At 45.3% G+C, this 26,178-nt stretch overlaps 1 protein-coding gene across 5 annotated transcripts in view; it reads right to left on the reverse strand.

Moving 5' to 3' along the window:
- pde5ab (phosphodiesterase 5A, cGMP-specific, b) overlaps nt 1-26,178 on the reverse strand; it is a 55,162-nt gene that overhangs the window by 21,013 nt on the left and 7,971 nt on the right. For 2 of the 5 annotated variants that reach the window (XM_076033899.1, XM_076033897.1), the window contains exons 1-8: nt 14,937-15,274; nt 12,239-12,770; nt 10,850-11,023; nt 8,293-8,382; nt 7,423-7,494; nt 7,050-7,139; nt 6,824-6,961; nt 142-209 (exon numbers count right to left, since the gene is read on the reverse strand). In XM_076033899.1, coding sequence (XP_075890014.1) covers nt 142-209; nt 6,824-6,961; nt 7,050-7,139; nt 7,423-7,494; nt 8,293-8,382; nt 10,850-11,023; nt 12,239-12,770; nt 14,937-15,037 — 1,265 coding nt within the window. In that variant the 5' untranslated portion in view covers nt 15,038-15,274. Of the gene's footprint in view, nt 1-141; nt 210-6,823; nt 6,962-7,049; nt 7,140-7,422; nt 7,495-8,292; nt 8,383-10,849; nt 11,024-12,238; nt 12,771-14,936; nt 15,277-26,178 lie in introns of those variants that run through there. The other 3 variants (XM_076033901.1, XM_076033902.1, XM_076033898.1) reach the window with 2 other exon arrangements.

Here is a 26,178-nt window from a genome sequence, read left to right on the forward strand (position 1 = left end):
TGATGACATAAAATGCTGCTGAAGGGACCTTGATCTTATGCGCGGCTGAAAGGCCAGCGAGGTGAAGCAGGCAATACCTCCCAAATTCAAGGAAATATTGCACTCCTAATTCAATAAGGGGTTTGGTGGGGCTTGCATTACCTTTTTGGGATATCCAGGACCTCGCCCAATTCCTCATATTCCATGTGAAAGACACTGGAGAAGGAGTTCTGCAACGAGAGTAAAAGTGGGTTATTAGCCTGAGGTAGACCCGAACTCGGCTTAATGCTATTAGGATCAGGTGAAGGCAAACATTTGCATGTGGAATCTCAGTTTGGTCAGGACTCTAACCACGAAAAACCTTCTTTCATGGTGTGCTTCCTGTTTGCTTTCTGGCCGTATCAACTTCCTCGTCCCCACCAACTAGGCAATTACAGCTAAAAGCAACATCCAGGGGCTGAGACTCCTCCTGGGAGCAGGAACAAAAGGAACATTGATCTATTAACCATCATGTCTTGCCAGAAGGAGAGTTTATGTCGGCATTCCTGCACTCCTGTTGGCCTCTCCGCCTCCCCCTTATAGGGACTTGTTTTGCGTTCAACCTGTACTCCCAGCATCTCGCAAAGGATCGTTTTTCCATTTTTAAAGAGGTGGGGACAGGATGTTGAGGATGGACAAGGCCTCTTCGTTTTGGAAAAAAAAAAAGCAGCCTCCCACACACACTTTTTGTGCCCACACACACACACACACACATGCGAGAGCACATCTTCACTCTGTCCTAGAAACGAACCCTAGTCTATCTAGGTGAAGGTAATAAAAAACACTTTTAAATAGAAAAAAAGAACCTAGCAGTGTTATGACATTTATTGGGGTCTCTGGCAGCGCGGAAGGTTTATAACAGGATGACACGGGACAATGGAATTTCTCCCTGTGTAGAGGAATATTGGAATAAATCAGGCTTGTTTTTCCTATGGTCTCTGGAGCTGCATGGTTTCATATGTTAAAGGGGAGCGAAGAAACATTCAGCGTCCGTGACGACCAACTCTGCTTGCAGACACTTATGAACTGGTCACATTATGCCTTGTTTTTTTTTTTATTGTTCCAGAATAAATCATGCAGATGGTATAAATGACTGTGGTCAAAGTAGCGGAGAAGCGAAAGACGGGAATCTGATGCAGTGACCTCCCTGATTTGTTATAGAGGGAGCATTTGCTGTCAATAGTAAATACAGCAGAGACCGTTAGAAGGAGTTTGGATTTAATGTTGCATCAATATAGTTTGGATTTTAACACAAGTAATGCTTTACATACTGTATTTGCCATAATTTATTTGTGACAGCATCTTTTGTCAACCCTTTTTTTACCATTGCTGCCCACGCTTTGATGGACATTGACTTTGTTCTGAAACATCTCTTGGATGAGAACATTAGTGGAGTAGTGGGATTCATAGTCAGGAGAAGAATGTCTTTTCTGGTTCTACGACTTCAGTACAAACCAAAAGCATTGACTTTACCAGCATTGGAAATAAAGGCGAGGCAAAAGAAAGAAAGAAATTGAAAGAGAAGAAACAAAAAGTGGGAAGAACAGGACAGACAGTATAAGAAGGCGGGAACTGGAAAGAGATAAGGAGAAGAAAACGAGGATAAGGGAAGGAAATGACAAGAGGGTAGGAGAAGAGAAAGAGAAAGGAAAGCAAAGCAAAGGAAAGTAAAAGACAAACAGCAGGTGGTTAAACAGCTGCAGCGTTACAACATGCTCACACACTCACAACCACTGCATGATGTTTTTGGACGGCCGCAGCCAATCCAAGAATTATTTCTGCAGCGCAGCTAAACAGCTCGAAAGGAGAAAACACTCCGAGAGGCGAGCCAAGTGTCAAACTCCATCACGTAACTCACTAAAAACACACACGTTCACGCACTTGGCACCAATGCCAGCGCACTTTACCACAGTCCATTAGGCGCACACCCAAAACGCCCCCCAGAATAGGCTACACAGGCGAGCGCGAGGCCTATGCAGACGTTTCAAAAACTATCACATGCACAGGCAGCAAGGACAGCGTTGAGCCAGTGCAGGTCAGGGGTCAACCGCTGCTGCGTTCAGGTGTCGAGGGCCCACGGTGTCATTTGCTGGCCTTCCTATAGAAAAGATCATTTCTTTTGAGGAAGGAGAGTTCGAAAACTGCAGAAGCCCTGGTCCCTCTTGAGAAACCACAGACGTTTTAAAGCTGACAAGTGTGTACAGTCGGCTGTCTGACAGAGAGGGCCAGTAAAAGTTCCCCATCGAAGAGTAAATGTTTAGTACGAGGAGAGACGGCAGAGGAGGAGGAGGAGGAGAGAGAGAGCGACGGGGCGGAGGGAAAGGGAGACAGCTGGTCTGGCAACCCCAGGGTCATGACACTGACACACAAACACACGCATCTGCACGGACAAACAAAGTGGGCTGTCACAAAGCAAGTGCAGTTCAGCTCGTAAAACACAGTGATTGCAAAACATGTTATTCTTATAACTTAAAAAAAATAATAATACAGGTATTGTTTTGAAATGTGTAAAACACAGAATCACAGCAACATCCTGTTTTCAGGATGAAGCAGAATCCAAGGCATACAAGCTTTGGGCTAACCTATCTTTAGTCAGTGTATTAACAAAAAAAAGGAAGGTTAAGTATTTAAACAGTGACTTTCTTCTTGCCACGTCATTCTTGTTGTTAGACGATATCTTGGCTCTCAGAATATCTGTGGCGTCTATTTTTCTTTTAATTTAATTTTGCGATTTAAAATCTGTCTGCAGTGGTTTGAAGCGAAAGTAGAAAAACTTGGGGGCAGATGCAATCTGACCCATATATAAAAGAAAAAACGATCTGCAGAGGCGCACGCTGCTGCAGGCAATGCGATTTAAAAACTGCCTTTCATTTAATCCACTTTCACAGCATTTTGGGTCCATCTATAAATTCTGTAGTCAAACAATTGTGGAAGCTGCTTTCAAGGCCGAGGCAGTGTTTAGAAGATGTGGGAGAAAAAAAACAGGTGCAGTGGAGCGAGACGCTGCGGCTTCATCATGGCTCTCCGTGACAATCCACATGTTGGGCTGAAAATGAGGTTCAGACTTTAAAAAAAAAGAATAATAATCTAAATTTGGAAAAAGTTTGCTTCGGGTCAAAGTAGAGACTTGGTTTTCAGGGCATCGCTGCGGATGATTTGAAATGACAGCGTGTGACTGTCATTGAAATAAATCCTGCCTAACGGAGAGTCAACACTCCACACGACACCACACGTGTTTAGATCGGCATTAGCGAAAAAGATTCATGATGGACAAAGTCAAACAATAATGTCATGGGGCAGCCACACATCAGCCGCTTATTGGACAACTTGTCAATGTGTTGTACTTGGTTACAATTATGTGACAGCCAGAACACCAGTGTTGAAAGACCCTGGGAGTTGTGTGTAGCAATAAATGTGTCCAGGTGTCAAACGTTCCTTGAATTAATCGTTTGTTATTTGTATCAATTGCATAGGAAAACGAGAGAACCATAAAGAAGTTATTGCAAGGCTTAGCTTGAACTGAGCTGCGCTGCATTGTAAAGTTCTAAAAAAGCACAACGGTGATGAAATGCATAGTGACTTTAAGCGAGCTCAAGTTGCCTTTAAATTGCTGCGACGTAAGACGACGAGCGCATTTAGTAATTAAAGACCGCCATGTGGTCACGCGGGGGAAAGTGAACATCTGCTGCCTCACTAAGAACCAGTATGTGAAGTTTTCCTCCTGCGGCTCGTCTCGGAAACAGAACTCAGCGAAACCAGATGATTCCGACCTCAGGCAGAGACTCGCTGTTAGACAGCCTTCAGAGAGAGAAAAAAAAAGAATTTTGTTGCCGTGTTGAACTGCCAGTCTTAGTCAGGAAGTATTTTACATGACATTCTCTTTGGCCCTGCTAATGTGTGATGTGAACATTAAGTCATAAGTAACTAGCATCCAAGTAATTTCTCTCTATGCACCTTATAATCCTCCACCATCAAATGCATATATATGTATATATATATATATGTATATATATATATATATATATATATATATGCATTTGATGGTGGAGGATTATAAGGTGCATAGAGACATATATATATACATATATATGCATTTGATGGTGGAGGATTATAAGGTGCATAGAGAGAAATTACTTGGATATATATATATATATATATATATATATATATATATATATATATATATATATATATATATATATATATATATATATATATATATATATATATATATATATATATACATATATATATGTATATATTTGTGTATATATATATGTGTGTGTATGTATATATATATATATAAATGTGTACATGATGTACATTATGTCTACATCATTTGCCTTTGAATTAAATCTGAATGTGACGTTACAGTTTCTATGTTCACAACAAAGCCTGGTTGCTTCAGATGTCAAACATGTTTCATATCGACAATAATTGATATGTAATGATGGGACAGGTTCATCATTAGATATAAATTATAGATTGGAATGAAATTATTATCGGAAGAAATGCACCTAACAGGATGTTGGCTGTGCATGCGACAGCTCATTGACTGTGTGCACGTGTTTCTCAGTCAAGTACAAGGCTGAACAAACATAAATAGCCACAGACGACTCATGCATCTACTGTGTGTGTGTGTGTGTGTGTGTGTGTGTGTGTGTGTGTGTGTGTGTGTGTGTGTGTGTAATGAACTGTAGTCACATCGAACGACTGCCAGCTGCTTCTCTCTAGATAGGACCCTTTCATTTGCATGAATGGAGTTCCATCCGACAGAAGTCATTACAATGGCAGAGGCCTATTTTCACTTCCATCTGCTCAACTTTATTTCATTCAGTTTGTTTAGTGTGGCGCCAATTATTTGGATGTGTCAGTGGAATGTTTGAATTAAGTGCCTGGTGATTTGCTGTGAGGGTGTGCAATGTTGACAGATGGTCGAGTGTGTGTAGTTCATTACGAAATACAACGTGAACCCCAGTGGTGGATTATAATATGTTGCGTGAATTGAAGTTCAAATTGCAACTTTTGTGGGTGAAATGCTGTGAAGACATTAATACTGTAGGATAATCTTTTATTGTTTACAATTGTTATTGTTATCATCATTATTGGTGCTGTTGTTTTGCAAAAAAAAATCAGTGTTTGTTTACTTTTTTAGCAAGAAATTCAGCCCGTTGGACCTGCCTGGTAGTCATGTGACCATACCCTGCGAGTGCCTTGCTGTCAGAGTCCCAGCTGACAGCTGGGGTCAGTCTTTGTTGAAGTAAATCCTTTAGCATTAAAGAGTATTTGCTTTTGCTTGTGTCTTTAGTTATTTATCTTGGGGATCAATTCTGTTAGAAATTTCTGTTTGGATAAAACCTATTAATGTACTCATTCATTCATTCATTTCCCATGCCCGCTTCTTCCCGATGTCAGGGTCTTGGGGGTCTGCTGGAGCCTATCCCAGCTGTCATAGGGCGAAGGCAGGGTGACACCCTGGACAATCGTCACAGGGCAACATAGAGACAAACAACCACTCACACTCATATGCACACCTACAGACAATTTGGAATGTTCAATTGACCTCACATGCGTGTTTTCGGACTGTGGGAGGAAGCCGGAGAACCCGGAGAGAACCCACGCAGACACGGGGAGAACATGCAAACTCCACACAGAAAGGTCCCAGGCCCCGGAATCGAACCTACAACCTTCTTGCTGTGAGTGCTAACCAGTGCTAACCAGTGCTAACCACTGCGCCACCGTGTCGCCGCTATTAATATACTTCACAGTGAAAATCAGCAAAGACATAGAATCTTAATTTTATTTTCTACGATTCCTCTAAAACATTAACATCATTCATTCACTCATTCACTTTCTATATACCTGATTCTCCTGCACTCTGGATTGCAGTGGGTGCTGGAGCCAATCCCAGCTGTCTTCAGGCGAAGGCGGGTTACACCCTGGACAAGTTGCCAATTTATCGGAGGCCACATAGAAAGACAAGCAACCATTCGCACTCGCACTCGTGCCTACGGCCAATTTAGAGTTCCCGATTCGTCTCACGTTCTATGTTTGTGGACTGTGGGAGGAAGCTGGAGACACAGGGAACAAACTCCACACAGTAAGGCCCCAGACCAGGGGATCCAACCCATGACCTTCTTACTGCGGTAAATTTAAAATTCAATAACATACCAAAGCTTTACGAAGAAAAACGCTGGCATAGATGACTACCATGGGATGGAAGTGGGGCTGACAGTGATTCTGACAAACCTTTGTGGCGCTCCGGTTCTGCACAGTCACATTAACTTTCATTTATTTCCTATCTGCCTCCAATCACGGCCCATTTGTCAGCTGATAGCTTTGTTTGGAATGCTCACAATAACGTGCGCGTGGACAATGACGTGCCTGCAGAATAACGTATGCAGTGCACAGCTCTCAGAAACCGTCGCCTTGTCTTGGCAAAATCACTCATTATTCATGAACTATTTATACAACATAACGCTGGCTGCGCTATCAGCTTCAGCCTTTGATAAAGTTGGAGCTGGAACAGCAGGCGCACCTCTGGTGCCCACAATAGGAATAGGAATAGGAATGATAATATTGAACACGTGTTTCTAGTATTCACTAATTAGGTACAAGAGAAACCTTTAAAGCTGGTTTAAGGGCTTCTAGCTGGCAAGCATTGCCCATGAGTAGCAGGTCTTCTGATGTAAGTCAGTGTGAGGGTTTTATAACGATGGCTTCAGAGTATTACATGACCAGGTGTGAACGTTACACATGTGTGCCCGTACAAATGCACGTGCGTGAATGTGTGTGTGATTCTGACCATTGAGTCTCCGTCAGCGATGAAGACGGTACAAGCCTGCGCCTGCATGAAGGACAGGATGGTTCCCGCAAACTTCCTCAGTAACACCTCCAGACACTGCTGCTCCTCAAAGATGAGACTGGCCAGGTCTAACAGCACCTGCAAACACACACACACACACACACAAACATTCACCGACAGAACGACATCTCCGTCAGCGCATGTAAACGATCTAAGAGCCACCCACCTGATTGCGTCTGTTCTCCAGCTGTGACGTCTCGTACAGCTGCGCGTTGTGGAGGACGATGCCCGAAAAGGCCAAATAGGCCGAGAAGTCCTGGCAGGGGGGGGGGAAGCGGGACGTTATTGGAGCCGTAAATACAAAAAAGAAAATTACAGCGGGGATGAGCCTTGGCTGTCTGACATAACTCAATGAACCTGGAGGAGAAAGAGATGATGGAGGAGAAGGACGAAGAGGAGGAGGAGGAGGAGGGTGATGGCTCACATCTGGAAGCAGCCGCTCAGATGAATGAAGCCACAGGGCGGCTGACCTTCCGTCTCGGCTAACTGATAACATGGTTGGATTCATGACATGTGGCTTTAGATGAGTCGATGCTAACCTTTTCGTCCTGGTCAGTGAAGGCACCGTCCTCTCCACATTTTTTGTTGATGGCCTGAGCCACTCCAACGACCTGCAAGCATCGGGAGGAGAGCACGTCTCAGACGCTTTGGCAGAAACAGTTTGGCGCACGTGATTAAAAAGGATTGACTCACACACAAAGCTGACTGATTAATGTGGACGAGTTTTTATTTTGAGTAGCACTGTAAAGGCCCCATTATACGCAAAAAAAAACTCTTTGTTGTGCTACCGATAATGCCATTGCCTAGACTGCAATCCAAATGGTGAAATAAATCTTTCATTGAAGAATATGACATGCTATTTTTTCTGTGTATCACTGGAAACATTTTGCTTTTTATGTTATGTACAGATAGGACCTTTTGATTTGTGGGGAAATTCAGCTTCTGAGGAAAATCAGGGTCAATAGTTGGAGTGTATCAATGATTAATTAGTAAGCAAGACACTTAACCCTAAATTGCCCCCAGTGGGGCTGGCAGCGCCTAGCATGGCAGCAGCCAGCCATTGGTGTATGAGTGTGTGAGTGAATGGTTGAATGTGAGGCCATTGTAAAGTGCTTTGGGGTACCATGAAAGTACTGGAAAGCGCTATATAAGTGCAGTCCATTTACCATTTAATTAATAAATAATTAATGCAAATCTATATTTGTGCACACTGCGTCCCTGTCCAAGCATAGAACAGGTGAAAACGTGTTTTTCTCGTTCCTGGATATCATCAAATCAGGCGAGGCCGACCTACTGACAGAAGAAGAAGCAAGACCCGACAATGGAAATAATGGCCACAGGATCTTTGCACGTCATTACCGGACCACAATACACGACAGTGTCAGTGACTGAGTGTCAGCTGCGCTTACCTCGTCCCTCTGGTTCTTGATCGGAAGGCAAAGGATGCTCTGGGTTTTGTAGCCGGTGATCATGTCCACCTCGGCGTTGAACCTGGGGTCCTGCAGAAATAATGACACCTTCAGAGAGTCTTTCCAGTCCAGCAGAGAGAGCGACGTGAAATCAAAACACCCTGTCAAAATAACTGCCTATTTTTTTCGCTGCAGCTCAACCTATGATGTGTCGTGCAGCCTCTCATTACAGTGTAGAGGAGTAAAGTCCATCCATCAATCCATCCGTCCGTCCATTTAGAGGAAGGAGTGAGGCCGAGGAAACAAACCGGTCCAGTTGCCTCGACTTAACCCTTCTACGCTGAGGTGACCTGGAGATTGGTGATGCAAAGGTGCTGCAGGCATTTGACCCTCCCATGCGAGTGTGTAAAGTGGGTTCCGCCTGACACTTTAGCTATGGCAGCCTGCACAGGGTCAAACTAATCTGAACAGGCAGGCGGGGGTTGGGGGGAGGGGAGGGGAGGGCGGCAGGTTTCTCAAATCGAGTCATCCTGAGCACACTAATGAGGAAATTGCCATCCAATCAGAGAGCTGGGGAGTCCCTCAGATGACGCACATGCGCTTCCTGGAAGCAGTATCGGGTTCTGCAGCGGCGGCAAGCACACGTGCACATACACACACAGTCTTGTCTGCACATGCAGTCTGTGTAACACATAACAGAACAAGCAAACTCAAAAGCTCTTTATTTCATTGCTCACAAACACACACTCCTCAAATGCAGAAACAGCGAGCTAATTGAACACAAGAGGCCCCTCCCACCCACCCATCGCACCGCAAACACACACACACACACACACACATCATCGTCTCCTTCCCGCCTCTTTCTTTCCCCATGCTGCCTTTCTCTCTCTCTCTCTCTCTCTCTCTCTCTCCCTCTCTCTCTCTCTCTCAGTCACATCATCAACGTCTCCTTGTGGTTGGCAGGCAACCGTTGGACGAAATCTCTTCCAGCCAGTCACACACACAAACACACACACACACACACACACACACACACACACACACGCACGCATGCTCGCAGACAGAAACAGACACACACTCTCTCTCTTTCCAACTTCATATCTCGGGCCTTTTCTGCCCTCTCGTGAACTCCTCCTCCCACACACTCGCAACGTCACCCAGACATCTGCTTCTTTTTGGAGACACTCATAACACCTCAAGAGGACGGGACACACTGCGTGTGCAGCCAGAAACGCACGCACACACTCACATACGCGCGCACACATATACACACGCGCACATTTGATTGTGCAATAACTACATTTCTGTCCGCTCCATCTTGACAGAAAAAAGTAAACGTCAACTACAGCATTTTCCTGCAATCATATAACGATGGTTTTGAAGGATAATAGCTTAAATGTATTTATTTACATATTTATTCTATTAGAACAATAGAATAGAATAGAATAGAATATTACTTAAATAACAATTTTCTTTTGACTACAATTTTCTTTGATACGTTCTGAAAACAACTTTTTGCCGCTTACGTGGATAAAGTTAGCCTTACATATTGCAACATGTTGCTTATTGCCAGACCTACGTAATGTGTCTTTTTTATGGTGACCCATAGAGGTTCTACATTCACAGAAGTTGACCATGTTTTAACAGTAACACGTGGCCCCGGCATGTCAGTGTGAACTTTTTCAGAAAAGGCAAAAAGCTCTCCATCTTTTCCATCTTTCACTTGCACCAGTACGCAGAGGATGTGCAGTTTAGGAAATCAGTTTTCTGATGTCAGAAATTCTTCCCAGGTTAGTTATGATCTTCTCAGCCAGGTGTCTGTTTCTGCTCACTGGGACATTTTTCCCCTTCCAGATGTGTGGAAAGTTCCACACATCAGGAAGTTAAATGCCAACATTTTTACAGTTTTGTCACTTTTCGCTTGAGGGCAAAATCGGCCGTTTCACCGCTGTGCATTTCAAGTTGTACGACAGCGGATTCAATGCGAGAGTAAGTTATAGTTTGCGGTTCACTCAGCCTGATGTTACAGAATATAAACAACAGCGCTGGTGACAGACGTCCGGTGAGGGTCTCCTCATTGATTGACGTTGGAGAGTGACATTGTGCTGAAACCTGATCGCTGAGAAGGTCAGCGTGCTGAAACCTCCAGGGGTCACAGTGTCATCTGACACCACCACGGGTTCCAATACGGATCTGCCACTGAAGAGCAGAGATCCATGTGCCTCTGTGCATATGTCCGTGGGTCTGTGTGTGTGGGAGGGACGGTGGGTGGAGGGGGGGGGCATGTGTGTGAGTGCTGAATTGAAACTCTCTGGAGGAGCATCTTGACCTATTTGCCCTTCTCTGACACGCCTTCTCCTGCCCATCCACTCAGTGCTCCGTCAGCAAGAACCATCCAAACCAGCCCAAGCAAAAAGCCACTTGTCTCAGCACACACACACACACACACACACACACACACACACACACACACACACACACACACACACACACGCACGCAACGACAGTAGCTTTTGTCAGTTTCCTGGCTCCTCCTCGTGCACACCGACATCCTCACCTCATAAGCGTTCTTAATGTTGAGAGGCTGCCCCGTGGCTGCCACGTGTCCCACGATGCCTTTGTTCCACTCCAGCCGGATGCAGTTGCTGGACGACTCCTCCAGCGTGGAGCCTTCGGCAACGTCAAAGAGGCGACTGACCAGGAACTTCCTGTTGGAGCTGTCCTCGCCCACCTGGGGTCGCAAGCACAAATCACTTCATTTAGGAGAATCTAATTTTGTTTTTAAGTCATTCAGTTTTCCAAAGATGTGCAAAATAATTGATCATTAAGTGAGTGCCTCTATAAAAAAAAAAATATGGCTATTGGTTTAAAAATGATTCTAAAAAGTACCTTTTTAAAGGACCCACTAATGAGGCACTATGACTGAGACAAGTACTTATTTAAAGTACTTATCTGAAGGTTAGTGGTCCTGAATGAGTAACAGAGTAGTTTAATGAATTTAGAGTTCCACTTTGCCCTTTAAATGTTCTATATAAAGCATAAAAAAGTCCTTTTACCAATTTTCCATCATAAATAAGCCCTTAGTTTGTGGGCGAACCCCTAAGAAATCAGGGGGGGGGGGGAAATCCTTTTCTTCTTTTCCTTGCTTTAAATTCTAGAAAGTGTGTGGGCAGTTTGAGACAGCACCAAGTTGTGATGTCACAAAGGGCATCGATAGCTCTCCCAGGTTAGCGACAAGGAGGGGATGAGTGCGGATTCCACCCTCTGAGACCACCTTGTTTTTTATCAATCAGTTGAGAGGAGGCTCTAAACCAGGCATGGGCAAACTACGGCCCGGGGGCCATATGCGGCCTGTTAAGATTTTTAATCCGGCCCACCAAACTTGAAGAAATTATATCAATAGTAAGTAAGTCATAAAATAGGTGCATATCATGCATTTTTTTCATTGTTTTAAGAGTTGTTTCAAAAAAGAGCCAAATTCCGTGGGGCTTCAAGGACACTGATATTATGCTAACTGCTTTTGTTCATTTTCAATTGACATTGACTCTGTCACATTTTAGAAGCCATTGTGGCCCACCAGTAAAAAACTTTTGCCCACAAAGAGCTCAACATTTCTGCAGGCCCTTTGTGTGAAGGGTCTATATGACGTCTGCAGTGGGATTTCAGAAGTATCACACTTGTGGCTGGCCAAAAACTTTATAAAGCGGAACACTATGGGACTATAAGTGAAACAGACTCTGACATGAGTGTGGCTGAAGTGCACTATTACTGCTACGACTACTCTAACAGCGAAGACCAAAGAGTTGTTCCACCAGCAGCTCAGGATAAACTGCCGAGTGTTTTCGCTGTCCTCCCTTCCGAGCGCTCCAGTTAAACCACTCAGAGTTTTTAAACTGGACCAGTGCCCGCCCTCCCACCACCCCCCCTGGCCCCCACCCTCCCCTACCAGGAAGAGCGAGTAGCGGTCTGCAGCGATCAGCTCGTTGATGTGCAGGAAGATTTTGTGGCAGAGTGCTGTCACGTCCAGATGACTCGACACTTCCTTCACCAGCTCCAGCAGCCGGGCGCAGCGGTCGCTCCCGCTGCCACTCCCGGCCCCGATGCCCCGGCCTCCGTCGCCTCCCCCGCCCTCGCCCATGATGGAGCCCCGGATGGGGACAGCTTCGCGGTCGGCGTCTATCAAGAACGTCAGGGAGCCCTCGGCGTCTTTCACGATGATGGGCCTGAGCGGCCGGTCGAACTCAGAGGCGGAGATTTTGCGAGTCGGGGTGCTGGGGGCCGGGCTGGGGGCCGAGGACGCGGGCTGGCTGTAGCTGTCCAGCAGGCAGAGGGCCGGCGGCAGGTTGGACGAGGTGGAGGAGAGGGTGAGGTCGGCGGAGGCCTGGTGGGCTCGCTGCTGCTGCGGGGAAGGACTGTCTTTGGAGGCAGACGGCTGGATGGAGTGGACGCGCTCAGCAAACCAGGCGTTCACCATCTCCCTGTGGAAACCAGAGGGAGAGCTTAGAATAATAAGGATAAGAATAGATGATATTCAAAGAGCGCCTCACGTCAAGTAAACGATCTCAAAGTGTATTACAGTGGATAAGAGCATCAAAAAGCAATAAGAAACACTGAAAATGAGAAACAGCTGGGTGTAAGGCACAATGAGACTGAAACATCAGAGGTAAAATGATGCTAAGGACAAAAAAGACCTCAAGTTACAAGTTGCTGATCTTCAGCCATCATACAGAGGATGAGGAGATTCAGACAGGTGACACGGCACCAGTTACACGTGAGAAAAATCACACTTCAAAAGAGGTTAATGTCGGATTTCCTCCCAGGACCAAACAGCCTGGTCTTCCTGACGCAGGGACAAAATATTTTGCACTTGTCAACACCAGAAGTGACCGGACGATGATGAGTGTTAGGTCCCATTATATCAGAATCACACAGGGGTATGTGTCACGCCAAGCACAGAAAATAAATAAATAAATCACATGCTAAAAATTTCCATCTGGTTCCAGCAGAAAATTAAACAAGTGCAATTTGCTCCCGCGATCCTGACTGCAATTAACTTTAATTAGACCGACAGCCCTGATTGCTCACACCCGCTGTAACGAATCCTTCAGGAGCCTCAAAGTTGTTGTTGTTGTCGAATGTCATTTGGTCGGCGGAAATATGCTCGGCGGATGACGAAACTCAGGGCGAGAAACCGCACGCGGAACAGCTGTCTCTGAGGCCTCACGCTGCAGAGATTCCGCCATAATCAATTTCCCCTTTGAAACCTGTGATTCATTCACACGACCAGTCTCAAGAACCACCTCCTGAAACTGCCGCTGTCACACGGAGGATGTGTTCTTCCATCTGCTGAAGTGAAAATAAGAAAACAGCAATCATACGTTAGGACGCTTTCAAAGGGAATCAATACGGTAAAAGCAATGCAGCAACACTCCTGATCTCATGGAGGGGATGAAAGAAAATCTGAAGGCTGAAGAGGGAGCGAAGCCGTCCATTCAGTTTGGTTAATCTTTAGGAGAAATTATCAATCCCGCGCCGCCACCCTCCGCGAAAGCGGGAGAAGTCAGCAGTGGACTGAAGTGGCAGGACACCACAGGATCTCTTTGTCACCTGAATCACGTCACAAACACTCGACTCACAGCGCACAGCCGACAGTTACACCCTTGAAAATGAGGAGGAAACGGTGTGTGCCTGTGAGGGAGCGGCAGGCTGGATGTGGTGATTATGGCGAAGGGCTCCAATCTGACAACACATTGTTTAACCAACTCCTACAGCTCGAGCACATCAACACGCAGGACGCTCCTCTGCGCTCAGCCCCGAGTCCTTCCTCCCCGCAGAGTCCACTGAGATGCATCAACTGGAGGCGTGGCTGAATCAATACCTCGCTGAGAGATGTAGTCTAACCCTCAGCTAGAGTACGGCGTATTTGTTTGCATGTGCTGAATCAAACGCAATCAGACAAGCCACAAGAAGCTGGAGACGTCTGAAGAATGCTGCATGGACTGAATGAGAGAAAAATAATACCACGTCTGTCATGGAGGAATGTGAGGAGAAGTTGTTCTTAAAGGGGGGGGGGGGGGGGGGGGGGGTGACAATGGCAAATACACCTTGGCTGTCCCGATAGAGGCTGATGAAACGCAGTGGGAGGGAGCTAAACATAAACCGGCCAAGACTAACTTGCAACCTGTGTTTGCTCAAGAAATGAAATGGCTAATTCGCTCCGGGCCGCGCTCTCGGGGGTCTGAAAGAGGAGCAATTCCATTTATGACACAGGCGCCTGGACGACTATGTGGCGAGCTTGTATAATTATCACCGAGGAGCCGTTCAGCACTGCGGGCTGGGAATCAAACAGAATCACTGGCAGCAGTAAAAGTTAATGATTAAAGGGCCCGCGTGTGATTGAGCTGACTGCCAGGTGGATGGTGAAATGAGACCGAGCTCAGCACTGCAGGTAGACAACCTGAGCCACTCACAGACCCAATCAGCAAACAAAGGGAAAATGAAATGCATTGTACCGCAAGATCAGCGCCACGCAAAGGGAACGCGCTGCGCGCAATGAGAAGTTTATTTTTGCGAGAAAGCGCGCGTATGCGCAAAGGAGGTGATAAGGAGGGTGTCGTCGGTCAGATGTGAACTGCCTTCCCTACCTTGTCGCCTTTCTGATAAAGTAGGAGTGGGTGAACTCCAAGTGGTCGTCCAGCCACGCTTCCATCCTCTCGCTTTCCGGGGAGCAGCAGCAGTCCACCATGGCGCGCGAAGAGCAGCAGCAGCCGTCTCCCACCTTGGACTCTACACCGTCTACATCTAGGCTAGAGGCAGCCAGCTGGGGGTCTACGATCCGGACGCACGCGGAGATAGCGCGAGGCGAGGCTCTCGGGCACCGCACAGTCAGTCAGCTGGTCGGTCGCTCGGTGCGCGCGTATTGCGAAGAGAGCGGTGCGCTTCCGAGTTTGGTTGAGAGAGCGCAGGAGGACCGAGGAGAGGGAGAGAGAGAGGGGAGGGGTGGGGGAGGGAGAGAGAGAGAGAGAGAGAGAGAGAGAGAGAGAGAGAGAGAGCGTGTGTGTGTGTGTGCGTGAGAGAGAGTGAGAAACAGCTAGACAGACATACAGAGAGAGAGGATGTGTGTGTGTGTGTGTGTGTGTGTGTGTGAGAGAGACAGGAGAGAGACAGACGGACTCACACAGAGAGAGGATGAGTGTGTGTGTGTGTGTGTGTGTGTGTGTGTGTGTGACAGAGAGAGAGAAAAAGGAGAGACAGACAGACAGACAGACAGACAGACAGAGAGACAGATAGACAGACGGATACACGCAGAGAGACGATGTGTGTGAGTGTGAGAGAGAGAGAGAGAAAGGAGAGAGACAGACAGACAGACAGACAGACAGATAGAGACAGACAGACAGACAGACAGACAGAGAGACAGACAGCGAGAGAGAGACAGACAGAGACAGACAGCGAGAGAGACAGACAGACAGACAGACAGACAGCGAGAGAGAGACAGACAGAGACAGACAGACAGACAGACAGACAGAGAGAGAGAGACAGACAGACAGAGAGAGAGGATGTGTGTGTGTGTGAGAGAGAGAGGAGAGACAGACAGACAGACAGCGAGAGAGAGACAGACAGACAGAGACAGGCAGACAGACAGACAGACAGAGAGAGAGAGACAGAGAGAGAGAGAGAGAGAGGGATAAGGAGAGAAAGAGAGACAGACAGACAGACAGACAGACAGACAGAGAGAGACAGACAGAGAGAGAGAGAGAGGGAGAAGGAGAGAGAGAGAGAGAGAGAGAGAGAGCGAGAGGGAGAGAGAGAGAGAGCGAGAGAGAGAGAGAGAGAGCAGCTCTATGGATGGCCTCTCCTGCTGCAACAACCCCCCTCTGCACACACACACACACACACACACTTGAAATAATCCCTCCTGGAAAGCAGGAAGTTTGTCCATCTTGCAAGTTCTCAGGCCCCTGTGGACTCAGCCAAGCCCCTCCCACCACACTGTTCCAGGACGGTCTCCAGTGTGTCCTGCGGGCCAGGTGGACCGGTCCCCTGCCCCCCACTTCCTCCTGAGACACAAGGAGGAACCTCTGAGAAAGTCAATGTATGGTGATCGCAGCTGAAGTCCACCATCACTGCCTGTGACGCCGTATGGGGACGAATCCAATGCATTTCAATTTAAGCAACGCGAGAGCAGTAAATCCAGGACAACCTTGTGTTTACTGCAGCAAAACACCACAAAGCTGTCTGTGAAGTTCATAAATACCAGGGCTGTGTTGTGGCTCTCTGCCTCAGACACCAGACACTCCAGGCAAGTGGGAATTTTTTGCAAATCATTTGAACAACAAACTTTATATACAAAAATTCCTGTGTGTGAAAATGATTTTCCAACTTTTTTTTCCCAGCTATATTTGGTGATACGACTTTGTATGCATCCATATCCCAACACCATGGTATAGATATTGAGAAAACCTATGTTTTTCTAGAAGAACAAAAGCTGTAAAAGACCTGATTGTGCAGGAACCTCACAGAGCTGAGGACTTACAAGCATTCATACACACCGAGACCAGGCAAGAGGAAAATGCCATTGACCTCAGAGGGTTGACCAACATTTAATGTTGTGCTCATAAATGTATAGCAAAATGTATAGCAAATATTCTTATTGAATTAGCTGTCATTGTGTCTAGATATTTCCCTATTTATTCATGACTCTAGTTATGTAATTTGAATTTGGTAAGAAAAATTGCATTGTAACAGTAAACGATGGTCTTTAGTCCATTTTTATGGTGGTTTTTAATCTTGCATTAAATATTTATGGGACGGGGGGGGCCCCGCTGTGATTTTCTCTAATGGGGCCCAAAAGTTGCTGGCGACATAGAGCCGCACTGCCTGACTTCTCTTTCGATGTTCAAAGGAGCACTTAGACGCTTAGGCAAACAGAACATCTTCACCCACCACGGGCCAGAAGGTTTTGTCAAATCAATCCCAGGAGCGTTCCCACTCCGCAAGCTCTGCTGGAGGTCCTGCAGGTCTTGAGCAGAGAGTTCGGCCTCTATTGTCCACCACAGAGATTTGAGGGAGGCCTTCATTAAAGGAGTACTCTGCACAGCCAGTGCGGACTGGAGAGTCTCACTGGATTCCTGACTGGTGTCAGAACGCAGAGGGTGGATCAGCCTCCTCCAGCCGTTCTGACGCTCCATTGCATTCTGACATGTGCGGATAGCATCAGTCGGACCACAGCAGCTATTCTCCGACTCCTCTCGAGCCCCATTGATGTTTGAAGAGCTCCGCTTCATATCAAGCTGTGACAGACAAACAGATGTGCATGTCCGAGCCATTGTTAGACAGCTGATTTTCAACTTTTACTTCGCAATCCGAAAGTCTCCTGGTCTTGGAGACTTTCGGAGACGGCTTGGAGACGGCTGTCTCAAGTCTCCAGAGTTTTCTACGAAATATCTGACCGAGTCGCGGAAGAGTTGTAAGTCAGGAAAGTTTTCCTCATGCCATTTGCGTCTCATGTTCTCTTCACAGAGTAAGCAGAACTCATCAGTAGCTGCGTTTCCATTACAGTTTTTCCCAAAATAAAAGCGATATTTTGGAAATTTCGACAAAGTAGAATTTTGCAATTTGCAAGTGTTCCCATTGAACGGTGTGAAGCACATAAGCCGTGATTCTCGTAGAATCTCGTCCCAAAATTTTTACGAAAATTACGTTTGCTTTTGTTTGCTTACATTTGTTTGCTATCAAAAATGTTTGTTATGGTTTTTTTTTTCTCTTTGATTTCTTGTGAAAAAAGATATTCTGTCTCCTCCTCTGCCCAAACACAACTCGCCATTTTCGCTTGAAGTGAACTGGTCATGTGACCCCGTACGTCATGTCTGCTGACGTGTAAATGCGAAAAAAAGTGTTTCCATTACACTTTTGTGACATACCTCTATATCGATACGTCTGAAAAACCACTTTATGACTGTGTAAAAACCTTTGAGTGATATTTGATGGTTTTTCGAAGTTTAGGTCTTTCCATGACCTAAACTTCGAGGTTTTGCACAATTCCAGGGGTAACGGAAACGTAGCTCCTATCAGCACCTCCTATCATCACTATCTGTGTCCTGTGCGTTCTGGGTATTTTTTATGTGTATCAATGTGTGTATCTTGTCTGTGTGTGTTCTGGGTATTTCCCTCTATACTGACAGGATAAAACCGGATTTCCTTTCTTTGACACTGTCTTAGTTTTTATACCATTGGTTTTGATATCTGTGGCTTTTCTTTTGACAGTCAACTTCAACAAATCCACATTCTCCAGGCTTCACATTTAGATGCTTAATTCACCTGCTCTCTCTTCCTCTCTACCTCCCTCACACACTTCTCTCCAGACTCTCTCTCTCTCACACACACCTATGAACTGAACAGAACTCTAATCTGAACACACACCCAAATGCTGATCGCTAAAGGGAGTATTGACATTGGTTTTTGCTTGAAAATCAACCTTTGTTTCATGATAACCTTAACTTGGTGATGAATTTGTCCAAGGTTAATCTGAGGTTTGAAGGGATAAAGGGACAGAACTAGGATAAGAGGACCAACGGCCAAGGCTGAGTTGAACGATGGTGCTGCCACTGGTCTTTCTAACATGCTAGCAGTGTGCCACCGCAGAATTAAGTGAGTCTTGCCTCGCCTGAATTACCACCAGATGATCCCTCTAGGCGGCGCCACAGAGAATCCGATCGAACTGATTGGCATGTTCAGTGTGGCGGAGGTCGGCTGCTCTTCCTGCCACAAACCTGGTGGGCTGAAACTGGCACCAGAGCACCTGATTGGCTGACTCAAAACACGTTAGCATGTTGTCTCAGCACAGCCTAGCCTTCACAAAGCCCCTCTCCTGAACTTTCCAATCCTGAGTTAGGAACTGCACCTGTATTTTTTCTGTTTTTTGCCTTTAGTAGCAGTTTGAGGAAGAATCGTGAGCCGCTGAATCCACCGAAAGATCAGCCCTACTGTCACGTCTTCGCAAAGGCTTGGCTTTACCACATCTCTGCTGCACCTTTGGTTTGCATCGGGGCAGGATCGCTGACAGATCCCTGGAGCAGATGTCGGTCAGTGTTGCCAGAATGGGGGCAAGGCCTTCAGGAAAGTGGAGCACCTGTTGCCCGTCGACCTGGATCTCAGCTATCTGTCCTACGCCGCCCCAACGGTCTCTGGTGGCAGAGCGGAGGTACTGCAAGCTCAGTCCAAATCTGTCGATGTTGAATCTTTTTGTGTTTCATTAATTTTCCTATGCCTTGATGATTTGGCTGCATTGATATCTGACCTCAATTTCTTCATTCTAGTCAGAAAGTCACCCTGACAGGAGGGGGAGGGGTCATTAAATTCACATTTATAGAAGCTAAAGACATTTTTCATACAGCATCTGTACCTGCATTTATTAAAAGTTAGCAGACGTGTCCATTTTCAATGCAGAACTATATTACTATACTCAAAAGATGTGCAAAAGCATTAACGCTATGTTGAATAAACGTTCACCTTTTTACTCATTTCAGCCGCAGCTTTGTTTCATTTCGGAACCTGAAAATATCAAACACTTCCAGTTGAGACTAGTTGAGTAAAACTGTGCTGCCGTTTGTGTCCCGTGGTTTATTCCAGTTTTTTTTTTTCCAGTTTCCACATGCCTGTCAAATATTTGGTTTATACAATTTGTTATTAATTTAATTTTTCCTCTGAGAAGAGACTTTTTAGCTCCATCTGAGTGGAGCAGACGAACAAAACAAAACTAAGAAATATGTTTAATTGGAGAAATGCGTCAGAATGATTTTTTGTTTTGTTTTTTACCCAAAGATGAAAATATGAATACTGAATACTTTTCAAAAAGATCACAACTCAGGTGCATGGAGTGATTTAATTAACAGGAAACTGTTAGACCAAACCAAAAACATGACAAAATCATTCATCTTTCCCCGCTGACCTTCGCCCAGTCGGAGTAATAAAACTGCGAATTCAAAGTCAACATTTCATGATGTACCCCAGAAATAATTAACTTCGCCAATCATCTTGAGAAGTTTGTTGCACAAACAGCTCTAGTTGATGGCGTCTAATGCCTGTGTGTTTATCTACTTTGCTCAGCTCTTGTTTCTGCCGCCCCCACTGAGCTGGACACTTTGCTCCTGGCCAGCTAGCGGTGTTACCTTACCAGCAGATGGTGGCTGGACTTCCCAGGGGGGGAACAGCACTAGCAGCATCCCAACCCCCTCCCTGTAAAGCCCTCCACCAGCCAATCATAGACACCTGAGATTCAAAAAGAATGTGGGTGGCCCCTGTCTTTATTTTGGGTATTTTCTAAAGTTCTGTATTAGAGAAAAAAAAAAAAAAATCACATCATGCACATTTCCTGACAATAATGTCTCTTTTGCCTGTAAATGAACTGAAAAAGCTTTTAACAGAGGGCTTTTTGAACAGCTTCAGGTTGAAGGTTGCTGGTTGCTCCATTAAATTTGCGGGATGAAAAAAAAAAAGGTCTCCTCCCTGACTTAAGAAACTTTTTTTTGCAGAAGAAATAGATATGCCCTACAAGGGGCTCAACAGACTCCCAGTGCTCGTTAAGGAAATACTCAACATGGTGCAGGTGAAGCAATGACAAGAGTCTACAGCTTTGACGGCAGCAGTGTTTGGCTGGAGCGCGTCCAGTGGCACTTCAAGCCAGCAAACACAAGAGCACTTCCAAGGAAAATAACCATCAGCATTGCTTGCTAACATTTGCCGACAAGCGCCGACTGTGGAAGTGTCAACAGAGCAGGCACTGGTTATATCGATGTTTGTGTCCTGTTCCAACGTGTTGTACGGATTAATGTCCGAGCTAACGGTGTCTGCGCCAAATCCTTAACTAGTATTTTTATTGGCGACGGCGAGACTTTAGGGTGCTGTCAGAGAATTTTATCTGCCCAGCAGGAACTCTATGATCGCCGACCTCGTTGATTTAATTACGTCGACAACTGCAGATTTAATTTGTGATCTCAAAAGTCATCCAACTTCCTCAGAATCCTGGCGTCACTCTGTGGATTAATTTCCAAGTGAATCCTCCCAGTATTTTGTGGATGATTCCAATGCTGCGTGCCAAATGATCCTCAAACGGACACAAATGTGACCTCGCATTCTTCCAATGGTTAACAGATTGTCATTTAAAGTGTTTACTTAAAGATTTTGATAGACAGCGCCCTAAACTTTACTTAAGGAAGAAATGGATAAAGGTCACTTCAGGTATCTAACCTCACTGCTGCCTTTTAACACACACACACACACACACACACACACACACACACACACACACACACACACACACACACACACACACACACACACTTCCCTCAGGCTCTTTCCAGTTTTTAAAGTTCTTTTTAATGACTTACTGGTAACAACATGTCCACGGCCAACTGAGTTCCCCTCTAGAACTGAGCACTTCTACCCCAGTCCTTGAAAATTTTAACCCCGGGGTTAAACTGTAGTTGATATCATATAATTGTCAGAAGTTGGCCAGCAAAGTGGTGTGCAAACACGACAGGAACAGCAAGTAATCATGTAACTCTACTGGGAACATCATCAGTCTACAATTTAAATTTTTCCTTTATCTCTGCGTGAATGTCTGACCTGAGCAGATCTACATTCTGGACTTGCGTGGAACCATTTTTTATGGTTAAACTGGTTATAACTGTCCAATAAAATCATCGCCGTGATTAATTTTTTAGTAACTTGATCCAACTCAAACGGAAAGATATGCAGTCTCAATTGCTTTTTATACTCAAAGATACCCTCTACGCCAGGGGTGCCCAACGCGTTGATCGCAAAGGTAGTTTGGGTCGATCGCGATGAGACGAGAGAATTCGGGGTGTTTTTTTTTTTTTTTTACCCACAGCGATACTTGAGACACAGTTGGGACGGGCAAAACAGTTTCGCTGTTGTTTTCTTTAAATACACGCAAAACTTGCTGGGTTGTCGCGCGATCTTGCAATCCTCGTGTGAACCGATTGAGTCGGTGCATGAGACTCGGAATAGGCGTTTCAAAGCGCGCCGCAGCGCATACGGCAGCGCATACGCATCGCAGACGCGCCGCAGATCATGGGAGAAGCAGCTAGCAGAACGTCTGCATTTCACACACACACACACACACACACACACGCACGCACGCACGCACACACACACACACACACACACACACACACACACACACACACACACACACACTCACGCGCCAATAACCCCGAACCTACGTGCTGACAAAGACGCCGGCACCCATAAACCTTGACACTTTTAAACCATGAGTTTGCTGGGCAATTATAAGGATACATGCACATGGGAACATGTTGACCCATTTAATCCTATTTATGTGTGTGTGTGTGTGTGTGTGTGTGTTAGCTTGTTAGACACTGAGAATCCTCAGCAGTAATTCCAAGTCTTGACCTGTTCATTCAGTTTTAGGGATTGTCTACTGATTTCAGAAACAATGTTTTGCTTGCCATGACAGAGCTTAAAATCCCCCCCCCCCCCCCCCCCCACACACACACACACACACACACACACACACACACACACACAAGAAACAGGATAAGATTGGGGTTATTACCAAGAGTTAATTTTTACTGACCTGTACGACTCATTGCATTTCATGGTTACTATTTACCATAAAAGTTCAGAATTTCCTCACAATTATCGCCACAATCTTAATAGGGTCTTCTTAAAATACACAGAAGAAAAGACATGTTAGTAATAACAGATAAACAAACAAATAAACAAGTAATTACCCTCTATACAAGCAGTATAGAGGGTATGATAAAAAATAATTGTGATGAGATGCAATAAATGTCAGTTATGCATGCCACACACACACACACACACACACACACACACACACACACACACACACACACACACACACAAAGACAATATTGTAGGTCAACAGTTCATTGCACCACACTGGGTCAGTGCATTATGCAACACAATCACGTGTGGAATTTAAACAGGGCAAAGGCAACACCTCTCATGCAACTCAGCAGAAGTTGGCAAAGTCGCAGCACACACGCACACACGCACACACACACACACAAACAGTAAAGTAGAGGGTTGCTGTTGTCCCAGCACATTCTTCCCTGTCGATGCTCTTGGACACGTCAGTCTGGGGAACCTCAGAAAACTAAAACATGACAGGATATAAAAAAGGTCAGGTCGTAAAGCTCCAGCCTCACTAAGGCTGCGTTCCCACTGTAAGCATAAGTTGCCACACTGAGACTTCTCTGCCCATACGTGACCCTTACTTGTTTTTTTTGGTTTTTTTTTGACAAATCAGACCGAGGCTGCTTTCATGCGAGGTCCAAATCCACATAATTATCTGCTGTTTTGCAATTCAACTTCTCTCACATTTGATACGCCTTTGAAATGCAAGACAACTCCGGCTAAAGGAGGCAGGACCTGGCAAGATCCAATGATATGGATAAAACAAGCTCTGGCGCACAATGACGATGGAGCTAATCAGTGGCAAAGAAAGTGAAATTCTTATTTCACATGCTGACATCAGCCCGTAAAACAATACTTTCATAAACAGTGTGCTGTGTGTCACTCAGCGCCTTCTTCTGGGCATGCAGGTCACTTCAGGACTGCAGACCTTTTCCATTCGCTCATGAGTCTGAGGGCAGTTGCACTCAAATCAGAAAATGAACTACGCAAAACAAAAGGAAAAAGCAGATATCGGCAAATAATAATAATAATGATAATAATAATGATAATAATAATAATAATAAAAAAAAAAAGGTCAAGCCTTGGTCCAAATGTTAAAATGTGTGCTGGCCAATAAAGCGCTGCAAAAGCTTTATGCCTAAAAAATCTTGAGCCGACCCCTGAGATAAAAGCCTGCTTGGGATCCTTAAACCAGCTCTGTTAGCAGGGCCGTGTTTAATAGCTTCACTCCTTTCAGCAAATGTTTGAGGAATCGCAGGGACGTGTCTGCACAGTATCAGTACAGAGCGGTGGGGACGGGAATAAATCTCCCGGGGGTCAGGCTGATGCAGTGAATTTTCAATAGAAGCACGCTTTCTGGGAAGTTGTCTAATGTCTCCGTTAGCATGTGTGCAAAATGACAACTTTCTGTCCGGAAGAATTCAATCTGTGCCAGAAGTGTGCAGCCACCTGTGATCTGACCCACAAACACTCACAATCCAGCTGCTCACACACACACACACACACACACACACACACACACACACACACACACACACACACACACACACACATGCATGCACACGCACGTACACACAGGCCACTGGAAAGCTGCAAGATGAATACAGGGGTCAGAAGCTGATGCTTTAATTTTCTGTGTTGCAAAAAGCAATTTCCTGATTTCCTGAGTGCCTGAAAGAGAACAAGAGAAAATAAATGCAGTTGGGCAGGAATGTATATCACTCTCTCCTGGCAGCATAGATATCAACAGGTCAGTGGAAAAAGGATGGGACCGACAGCAGCACAAGGGAGGTTATTTCCAGAGTAACTTAAATAAAGCTGAAAGCCATTGCAGGTGCTCAGCTGAGTTCATTTTCCAAAGAATACTTTTAGTTTTGTTTATTCCAGCTGTAAAAAACAAAAAAAACAAGAAAAAAGGAAATAGCAGTTACTAGTCTTGCTATCAATTATGTAAAAATGTATTAGCCCCAGTAAATTATGAATATGAATATTCTGGGACAGGTATCAGGTGATGTTGGCGAATTCACAAAGGCTTGATTTCTAGAACTGCCAATTTTAAAACACCCCACCTGAAAACCGGAGCAGCGTCTAGACGACACATTTCATCATCAGAAATCATTGTTCAAGAGAACTTTATTTAAATTGGGAGCTTTAATGTCACTTAGTTTCTTACCTCCAGTAACAATGAATTAGTCTTGATGTTTGAATACATGCGGTTGGCTCTCTCCACAAAATACTCTAATTCAACACGTAAAGTATGATTAAAATATACGATCATAAACATTAGAACAAAAGTGAGATTTTCAGAAAATCACACTTTTGTTCTAATCGCGGAGCACCGTTTCGGTCTCAGTCACAGCTGTTTCCAAGTGATCCAGTAATTGATTGCACCTCCGCCCCCGCAGAGGATCAACGGCACTTAATGACAGGCACCCCGGCAGAGACATTATCATCCATTTGGTAGCTTTCTAGCCTGCTGTTGAGCATTATGCAGATTAGACGAGCATTAAAGTTGCACTGATGAGCTGGGAATTGTCACCGCAACCGCATTTCTGAGGCTGAGGAATCCATGCAGCGAGATAGAAAAACAAATCTGTACAGATTTGATTGCATAAGGTTGTTTGAAGGGATTTTAATCCTGTTGCTTTGAGACTCGCTTGCATCTTTGCCTGATCAAAGTGAAAAAAAAAAAAAAAAAAAAAGCCAAAATGAAGTTTGAAGCTGCAGAAGGATAGGAGGTTTAACGAGATCCCAGTTTGGAGAACATGCTGCTCTGATGCAGCTGTGCGAGTTTGGCTAACAGAGTGCTGTGTCCCCAGTGAAGAAACACTGTGTTCATGACAGGTTGAGATTGGGGACACGCCGCCGTCTCTGACAGGAAACTGTGCATTTTAAATCTGGATGACTTCAAACTCCTCTTTCATCAAACTCTGCGAAAATGAAAAAACAACAACTTTTGCCCCTCATTCCCAGGAATGCTCTCACTCTCCTGTTTTATGTGTCTCACATGTACAATGCTTGTCCTGATCTCAATTACAGGCCAGATTTATGACAGATTCCACAGTCATAATGGGCACCATAACTCAGCAGAGATAGCCCTGCGGTTGGGTCTTCCCATTTTGGGGGGGGGGGGCTTCGTCTATCATTTTGAGAGATAATGCATATAGATCCCTTCCTTCCCCA

Source organism: Nelusetta ayraudi, unplaced genomic scaffold, assembly GCF_046127955.1.
Source record: "Nelusetta ayraudi isolate G7.1 ecotype Tasmania unplaced genomic scaffold, CSIRO-AGI_Nayr_v1 ptg000042l, whole genome shotgun sequence".
In the NCBI taxonomy this organism is placed as follows: domain Eukaryota; kingdom Metazoa; phylum Chordata; class Actinopteri; order Tetraodontiformes; family Monacanthidae; genus Nelusetta; species Nelusetta ayraudi.